Source organism: Mixophyes fleayi, chromosome 4 (assembly GCF_038048845.1).
Source record: "Mixophyes fleayi isolate aMixFle1 chromosome 4, aMixFle1.hap1, whole genome shotgun sequence".
Classification (NCBI taxonomy): domain Eukaryota; kingdom Metazoa; phylum Chordata; class Amphibia; order Anura; family Limnodynastidae; genus Mixophyes; species Mixophyes fleayi.
Genome location: NC_134405.1, coordinates 60,971,647 through 60,982,055, shown reverse-complemented (window position 1 = coordinate 60,982,055; position 10,409 = coordinate 60,971,647). Strand labels below are relative to the sequence as shown.

The window sequence follows — 10,409 nt, the reverse complement described above, 5'->3', positions numbered from 1 at the left end:
CAGTAGTGTCACAACTTTGCACTTTAAGGAGGGGATTTGCTAAAGAACAGTTTTGCAAAACCAAATTTTTTTGTTGGCTCTTTTATGTGAGGTTTGTAAACTGTGAGACTTTACTGAAGGTAAAACCACATGATTTCAAAACACCAATCCTGACACTGCCATCCTGATATTTACACATGATAAAAGCCGCACGCTAAACCGCGAGAAAGAAAAGTTTCTCAGATGCTGCTTGAGCTCTCTGGGCTATCAGAACAGAAAAAAGAATAAGGTAAGTATCTATCGGGAAGTCATAACTGACTTATTAATAATGGGGGCAATAATAATTGATTTATTAACCAGCCAATATGAATTTATTATTTTAATAAGGAGCCAATATAAATTGATTATTTTTATAATGAGGACAATATAAATGTATTTTTTTTTATTATGGGGGCAATATGAATTGTTTGATACTGTAGGCAATAAAGAATTTTTTTTATGATAGGGGCTACACTTATTATTTCAAATGGGGTACAATTTATAGTACACACCTGCAGCACTACAAGTGTCAGCATGCACATGGGCAAAAGTGCAGAAATCTCTTTCCAGTTCTATTCCCAATATGGCCGAACATCCAAAATAATTGTTATTTTTATTATTAGATTTAATGTATTGTATTAAATGCTTTCCTTATTATGTTTATTAAGTTTGGATTCATCATTGTGTAGAAGTACTGTACTGCGCACACAAGGGACTGTCCAGTTGGCTCTCTCTGGGAATGAGATCAGCAGCTGGATGGAGGAGGTAGAAGGAGATCAGGGGCAGAATGGATGAGGTGGAGGGAGCCAGCATGTCTGGAGATTTGTTTACCTTTCTACTTGTCCCAGGTGAAGCCGGAGAGTGGACAGGTAAGAAAGTGACCAGTCTGTCTTCTGCTGATCCCATTGTTGTGTTAAAGGCCAATTACTTCCTATACCAGGACTTGTGAACAGTAGAAGCCAAGTGATTAGTGAGATAAAGATAATTACCTGCCCAGTAATACCCTGACAGATAATGTGATAGAAGAGGGATAAGTGCTGTGGGAAGAGGGTGATATATAAATCACCCCTCCCACCAACTCTACAAGGCACACAGCACTAGACCACTTATTGTAAAGAGATAATGACACCGGTCTCTCATCTTCTAATAGGAATTACGCCTATCACCCCCTTTATAATACCGTAACATGAGGACATAGCGGGTGATCTAATAATGAATGTCATTTTCGACAGCTTTGTGGATCCATCCAATCAGACGTGGAAAGATGGAAAAGAAAGATGGCAGAACTTTTCTTTCCTTACCTGATTGAATAGGGTGGAGATGGAACATTATGCATTTAGTAGATGACTCTACAGAACTCTTACCTTCCAATGCAGAATTATCTGCCCTTGTTTTAATGCAGAGATATATTAGACGTTATAATACTCAGACCTCTCATCTCTTCTCAACATTTAAATCTCTGAGCTTCCAATCACATATGTGCTTCAGGACAGACATTGCACCTGATGATATAATCATCATTTCACATAGTCTCATTAATCTGGTCAGAGAGATAATGAAAGCGATATTGGGCAATTGGCCCCTAAATATACTGATATGCAAAATTGATAGGATGATTATCTTACATGTTGGTAAATATAGTGTAAATGGAACTCATTGTTGCCCTGTGTTTGGTCATCTTCCAGGAGTGCTTATAGGCCTCAGTAAAGCCTGGAAATACTTTGTGCTCAGCCCATGTGCTGATTGGTGGGATCACGTCCAATCTGGTCACCAATGTGTGAGTGGCTAAATTGGACACTGATCCTGTTGCACAACACAATTGGGAGGATTAACTCATGTTTCACTGGCATTATATACAAACATAAGAGATCTAAACATCGGGACAGAGATCTCTCCCTCCTAATATACACAAATCTGGTCACAAACCTCTCACCTCCTAATAGACAGACATCTCTCAACTATTCCTAATACACAGAGATCGAGAGAAAGATTCCACCCTCCTAATAGACAGACATCAGGACACAGACCTCTCCAGATGGACATCAATACAAAGATATCTCACTTCTTCCTAATACACAGACATCAAGAGATTTCTCCTTCCTAATAGACAGACATTAGGACACAGACCTCTCCACTGCTAATAGAAAGACATCAACACAGAGACGTTTAATTTCCTCTTAACGCACAAATATCAGGCTTATCATCCTAATAGACAGACATCAGGACACAGACCTCTCCCCTCCTCCCTAAGTGACAGACATCAATACAGAGATATATTGCTTCTTCCTAATACACAGATATCAGGACAGAGATGTATCTCACCTAATACACAGATATCAGAATACAGACCTCCCTCCTCCTAATACACAGACATCAGTGACCTCTGACCCCCTCCTTCACAGACAGATTTCTTTTCACATCGCTATTAATCAATGGGGGACAACATATAACCTTGGTAGATGAAGCGGGCTACCCTTTGCTTAAATAGAGGACTAGCGGAAATCACCATCTGTAATGTGTATCGTGCCCCAGTTCAGCCATCTGTACAGTTTAGTGGTGCACCAACTCCATACTTATCTTCCCCCCAAAAGATAATGAACAGAACAGAACCCACACATAATTCACACTATAAGCAGTGATTATTTCTTACATCTGTAGTTGCTATTTCTCACACAGCCCAAGTAACTCTTGATGGATTCACCCAAAGCAGAGAATTATAGACCAGCTGCAGATTGGATCCTTCCTATGACATCACAGCCGACAGAAAGGAGGAGTAAGTGGAGATGGATACAGTCCCTTGTTATTGGTTGATGTAGGGGAATAATGCAAGGACCCTTCATAATAGACACGTATTTAATATTTACTTTTGAAAGGAAAAACGTCAAAAATATATCTTATTTAGGAAAAATCAAAGATGTAGATCCCACACTGAGTCATGTACAGTGGTAGAATAGCTGCATTGCCTTCCAGTGGTTTGTGGGTCTCCACCTTCAAATTATATATATAAATATATATATATATATATATATATATATATATATGTATATTTATGTATATACATATGTATGTATATATATATATATATATATATATATATATATTATATATCTATGTATATATATGTATAAATATATATATATATATATATATATATATATATATATATATATATATATATATATATTAATATGTATACCAACTATGCAGTGGCTTCAATATTTTTATATTTTTATTTCACTGGCAAGATATATGGCCTAGAATAGCTGCTATATTTATGTGTATATATATATATATATATATATATATATATATATATATATATATGTTGAAGGTGGAAACCCCTGGAAGACAATGCAGCTATTCTAAGACATATATATGGCCGGTTAAATAAAAATATTGTACCCACTATATAATATGTGTATATATATATATATATATATATATATATATATATATATATATATATATATATATATTATACAGTGGCTTCAATTTTTTTTATTTCACTGGCCAGATATAGTTATTTAAATTATATAGGAGAATTATATTACCAGTTATGTTAGTCTACTCAGGTAACATCTGCAAGTTTACATAATAATGTATATCCGGTGCTTTTCAAGATATCAGCATCTTATATAATGACGAGTACATAATAATCCTTTTTTGCAAATATCCGTACACTAAGGTTTCTCACGCGATTTCGTTTCAAAATTAAGGCTTTGGTTTTAATTTGTTTTTTTCTTCCATTGTTATACACTAATAACTTACACTAATCTTTAATAAATCTTTAATAAAAGCTTTTCTTGCCACGGCAGGAACGAGAATCAGCATTTACGCCTTTTCTACTAGTTTTATTCCTCAGAAATGTACAAAATTATATTCACAAAATAAACTTGTTAATATTTAAACATTTTCTTATAGCAATCATCACAAATTTGATGTCACATTAGGATTGTCTTTTCATGGCAGAAAGTAAGCGCCAGATTTGTTTGTTTTCCACCAAAAAATCAAACACATTACGCAATTTATTATATAAACTTACATTTCTCTCGTTTTAGATTTGCGCCAGAGTTGTACTGAAACTGCGTTAAGTCAGTTTATTTTTTCTGTAGCCTGTTCTGTTGTAGATTGTCCTTATAACAAGATATCATTATAGAAAAGCCAGGCTTTAGGATATGGTCGGTGGTCTCTCCACTGTATGTATGTGGTGATAACTTCCAGGATCACTCATTAGACCTATAAGGCCATGTTCATGGTCTGTGTTGTCACCATGCCCTGATCCCCGGCAGCGTGACCTGTAGATGCCCCTGCTGGGCACTGCCAGGGACGGCTGTGACATTCATGTTGACCATCTGCACTGTAGGGTTGCCGCCGGCGGTCACGCTGGGTGTTCCTGTATAGTAAGTGCTGCCGCTGTATCCACCAAAGCAGACAGGATAAGGGTAGGAGCTGGCATTGGCACTATAACTTGAATGGAAAGTCTGAGGTCCTCCCACGCAGGGTTTCCCATCCCTGACCAAGACTGGCACTGCCACCCTGCGCGGGTGTGGGGGGTGCCCAGCCAGCTCCAGAGATCTGTCCTGTTTCTGTCTCTTACACTTGTATCTTCTGTTCTGAAACCAAATCTTCACCTGCGTAGAGGTTAGTTTGAGGACTGCTGCCAGCTGCTCCCTCTCTGGGGCAGATAAATACTTCTGCTGCTTAAACCTTCTCTCCAGCTCGTACACCTGCACCTGGGAGAACAGGACTCTGGGTTTTCTCCTCTGCCTCTGCTGGGGGCGATCTGAGGGCTCCCCCCTCCTGGGCATCAAGCCCCCGACAACTGGGGAGAAATGGGAGAGGTTGAATCTGAAATCAGTTTATTTTATTCCTATTATACATTATACACACTACACAAGAGAGGAAGCCATCCTGTGTCTCTCCAGCGGTTGTGCTGGGACTTGTAGTTCCATAGCAGTGGACGTCTCAGCCAGGGACGTCTCAGCCAGTGAGTTTGTAAATTGCAAAATAATCCGCTCCTTTGAAAACTTTTTATTTTATGTAAATATGAATTAACCTCATAAACAATCCACAAGCAAATTATAGTCTCAAAAATAATCAACTTATTTAAAAAACTAATGTTTCATCACCATTCTAATCTACATCTAATATATTCGTTTCCCAATACAGTTCCTGATAACGTACTACATGAACTGTTTGATTATTGTGACTGCTAGTCAAAATGTCCAGTTATTGTTCTAAAAAAATAAAATTGTAGCTGGATAAGAAACATAACGAAAAAAACGTAAACATGTCGTTAAACATAAGTGTGTACTGGCCCTAATACCAGACCTCAGCACTTAAAAAAGAAACTAAACCCAGTAGTCATTACACCAAATATCGTGGAAACAAATAATAATATATTAGTAACACTAAACACCCTTTCAGAATTGATACAAAACATAATTTTGTACAAAATAACCACAACGTTCAATTCGTGTTTACAGACTTCATATAAGTAAATGTCCCGTGTTATTTTTAATTTATTAGCTTGTCTACTCTTTAAATCTCAAGATTATTCAGAAAATAGTTTGATACAATTAAAATGCATACACCGTGTAATCGGTAAATGTGTAAAGCGTAAAACGGTTAAAATTCACTTTATTTTACAAGCCATATATTTAAATTATTATATATTTATTGTGCAGTCATAATAAATATTGTTTTTTTTAAGTAGATATATTTTACATAGCTAGTTTACAAAAAAAAAAATATACATAAAACAAAAATAAGCTTCCAATCACGACATTGTTTAATTTTTATCTACTTTTTTATATTACAAATATTTTAAAGTGTTTTGATATTGTAATAGTAGTCTAACATTAAAGATTATTAATGAACACACTAACACCCTAACACATTAAAACCATGCGGCTGGTACTGAGTTAAAATATAGAGAGATTTATTTTGCAAATATTATCTTTAAGGCAACGTTTATTGAAAACTTATATTTTATATCTGTGCCTTTAAAAATATAATTGCATAATCAATGTATGCTTTCTTTAGTATTTGGTAGCAGTGCTGGGGTATATGTACAGTTTTTCAAGTCGGTAAATATTGGAAAAATGTTGTTATAATTATATATAGTGTCCTGGAATATTTGTTAGAAATTCTTGTGTATTAGTATCAGATTGTTTCAAAGATAACGCAAGTGCTGCAAGTAAAAGTATTTATTCTGGTTGTAGTTTTCTCCTGTTTCATGAATATTATGTCCCACATCCAATCATTTTTCCTCCTGTAGGATTTATTATTAAAGGATAGACTACACATATAATCAAGACATGGATTATATAATATAACATAATATAATATAATAACATATATATATATATATATATATATATATATATATATATATATATATATATATATATTACTATCATTGTGTATGTGCAATAAATGTATGTAGTTAGAACAGGCAGTAGTAGCGTATTGTGCTCTCAGTAATAATATTTTATCAAAGGAAATGTTTATTTATTTGCGTTGTGTGGTTCAAGGACTTGATCCGATTCCACCATCTACATTTTTGTAATCTACAATTATAAAACAGAAATAATACGCCCTGGAATGAGTTTATCCGAGCTGTCTGTACTTCTGAATGTAGAACAGTTTGAGGGAATTAATGCGCCTCTCCAGGCGTTGGAGCAATGGGACTTGTAGTACCACACCGGTTAGAGAGCCACAGTTCTACCACCTCTGGTGTAAAAATCATAATAAAAAAAATATTTAAAGTTACATTGTTGGTTTCTTATTATTGATACTGATATAATAATGGCTGATCCCTTCATCGCTAAAAAACGAATCTCAGAACGCCGTGAACTCGGGAGTTCAGAATACACAGGGTATGTATCATAATGATCGGTAACCACAACATATTCGCTTATCTCGCAATCATGAATGAATAATTAGGGCGGTTACCATGCTCTATGTAATATATTATAAAAGATGTTGCACTCACTCTGCTCCTGAGTCTCATCGTCATCCTCTCTCATTGGGGAGTCACAGGAGGGCCCCAAACCCTTCCCTCCTCTATCATGTCCCCCTCTCTCCCGCGTGTGTGCTGGCGGCGGCTCTGGACCGGGCGCAGGGTGTAAGGGTGGTCCCTCCACCTGGCCTGCAGGATGCTGACAGTGCTCCAGCTTCAAGATGTCCTTGACTGAGAAAGGAGTGGAGGTGGCAGGGCTGGGAAGCATGCTTGTGGGGCTCAAAGGTAAATGTGTCCCCAGAGTATGACAGGGGTGAGACCATGGGGGTGGGGGTGCTGTCCCTGTACACCTGGAGGCTGTGGTGTAGGTGCTCCCTCAGACTCCTCTACAATGAGCCTTCAGCATTAGAGACTGATCAGACCTTCTCAATGCCCATTGGCTAATATCCCACCTCTATAGGACCCCCCCCCCCACCCCCGTCCAGCACTTCACACATCTACCACCTCTGTGTCCACATGAAGGGTTCTGCAGCCCATACCTTACTGGAGGATAGGTGTCCATTGTCTGGTACAACAGGGAGGGCTGCCCTATAATATGTAACTCTCCCCCCGCAGACCACAGGGAGACGCTGAGACCTGCATGTGGGGAAGATTTACACCACAGATTACAGATAGACAGGAAGCCTAACTGGAAGGGGCGATCAAAACAGACTATTACAAAGTATCCCGAATCCAATCACATTGATTATCTGCGAGTGATTCCAAGACACATATAACAGCACTCTACATAGATTATTTATCCAGGTGAATCTTATCTAATTGATATTTTTTTTTATTGGTCCATTACTATATTTCTAGTTAAACATCAATTAATTCAGCTGAAGATATCATATGTCTGCATGCATGAAAAGTTTAACATGTTGCATAATGTCAACACTCGTTTTATTTTTATCCGGGCATGCTGAGACATGTAGTTCACCACTTATGTTTGATTAGATGAACACTGTACTTTGGGGAGATCCGATTTATTTATTTACAAGGACATTGGTCCATCCGGGCTGAATCTATTGGTAGTTGTGGTACATCAGCAACCGCAGTTTAGAAAGGTACTCTGGTTTTACCAACAAGAGCCCCCCCTACCCACTAACCCGCCCCCCCCCCCCCCCCTCAAACACACACACACTGACACCCACACACCGCCCTACTTGTTTGTTTGGTCTCTGCTGCAAGACGATCACTGTTTGTTTTCCTTATCAGACAGCCCCTTGTAATGTGACAGTTCAGTGAAGAGATGGGCTCAGCGGTCAGTTGATAGGTAATCAGACACCCTGCATCCATTAGGCGCACATTAGAGGAGAGATAAGAGTAGGGAGAGAGCACTGAAGACATCCCTGGACCACCCTACATATAATACACTTGGCAGTCTCCCTACAAGATGTTAAGGGGGCGCTGACTATGGAAAACGGGAAATACATTTATTTTTATTTTGTTTTCGTAAAAGTTCCCACATTAGAGCATAATATGTTATTTACATTCTGGCAGTGCCGTAACTAGACATTTTAGTGCCCTGGGCGAGACAGGGCACCGGCGCCCCCTATCTAAGTGGGAGTGTCATTTGCCAAGTGGGTGTGGGCAACCTAATGTGGGGGTGTGGCTAGCACTTGACTGAAAGAATTCCGTTACACATATTTGCAAATGCATGATGTGTGTGTGTGTATGTATATATATATATATATATATATATATATATATATATATATATATATATATATATATATATATACATACACAGTGGTGGGATTCAAATAAATGAACAACCGGTTCTCAGCCAGGGCACTAAAGTGTCTAGTTACGGCACTGTAGGTCTATACATCAGAGACATTGCTGGCTGTATGAGGGACCCTTGTAATAAAGAAAATGGGCCTGAACCCAGGTGGATCATTAAGATAACAGCGAAGGACACAGGCGCTCTCACTGGATAAATGTAATGCAGCACCTCATATATAATAAAATCAGATAAAACAGTGTGCAAACAAGCAAAAGTAAAAGGATAGAGCAGTATGGGAAAGACAGCATATTATGTAAAGTGTCCATCAACTCTTGAAACCAGAAGGAATTACCCTGCCATTAATACACATCAGGTAATGGCACTGTAGGTTTAGACAAGTAACCAGGCTTTCTGTGTAATTTAATAGAATATAATCCACTTGCTGCAAGGAGAGAGAGGGAGAGAGCATAGCCTTATATAAGGAGAGGTGAAGAATTAGGGGGAAATAAACAGAGGGGACAGTTGAGGTGCAGTGTAATGGAGAATGTAATGCATAGGTATCTAACTTGTGGTACGTTGTCTGTTGTGGAACTATAAGTCCTAGAATAGCTGATGCAGCATTGTAAAGAAAGTAATATTGGGTAAAGAGGTAGCTGGAAAATGAAAAAGTGATGGTTTCTATTCCTAAATCGGAGGTGGCACAAAGTGGGCAAGAATGCAGGACGCAGTGTTACCAGGATTGTCCCTTTCACAAACCTGGAGCCCCTGTTCCAGCCACTTGTGAGTCTCTAGCTACAAATTCGCACATAGAAAACCACTTGATGGGCTGAATACTCTCCCATTTCAGGCTGGTGAGAATGTGACCTCTGTGTTACACTGATAATTCATCTGTCTGTGGTGTAAGTTCCCGATTTACTCACTTCTCACTTTGCCACCGAAGTATGGGTAAAACGTCTCCATTCTCACCCTGTGTCTGACTCAAACTTCTTCAGATCATCTCATAGTAATACCAGTGACCTCAGGAGGGCACCGTGCACTCAGTCCCCACTCACTCTCACTCCCGCTAACTTACAGCACATTGTGTATCTTTATCCTTTTCCTTCCACGGACAGGAAGTTCGGCATTTGGAACGCAAGTTTGCGTTCCAGATGCCGAATTTCCTGTCAGTGGAACGCATATGCGTTTCACTGCGAAAGGAAAAACCTGAATGTATAGAGGCAGGTAGCGGCCGGCTGCTGCGCCCCCTTGGGCTTGCGCCCTGGGCGACGGCACCGCCCGCACCTGCCTCGTTACGGCTCTGCATTCTGGTGTCCTCCTCTCTCCCTGCACCATTCCTGGCCTGTATGTTGTCTGTCTTATTGCTCTTTTTCTGTCTGTAAACATTACAGGTTCAGCTTCTGGCACACTTATTTTTATGATATGTGCAATATATATCGGGACTCTCTGAGACTCCCAGACAGTCCCAATATATATTGCCATGCGGCAGGGGCTTTCTTTCTCCTTAAATAAAGACTGCGCTGACTGCGTATAATACCACCTAGGTGTACTGTATTTTTTATAGACAAGTCACAACGAAAGCACAGAGGTGAGATCTCCAGATACAGCGATTCTCACGTCACAACCTCTGCTTCATCCACCAAAGGTCTAATGTATATCAGA

General features: G+C 38.9%; 1 protein-coding gene across 1 annotated transcript; it reads right to left on the bottom strand.

Moving 5' to 3' along the window:
- Positions 1–4,283: 4,283 nt before the first annotated feature.
- On the bottom strand, positions 4,284–7,250 carry NKX2-6 (NK2 homeobox 6). The gene is made up of 2 exons (XM_075205172.1): positions 7,010–7,250; positions 4,284–4,840 (listed from the first exon to the last, which is right to left on the bottom strand). Exons 1-2 carry the CDS (start codon positions 7,248–7,250, stop codon positions 4,284–4,286), a joined length of 798 nt encoding a protein of 265 aa, XP_075061273.1.
- Between the last annotated feature and the right edge of the window lie 3,159 nt (positions 7,251–10,409).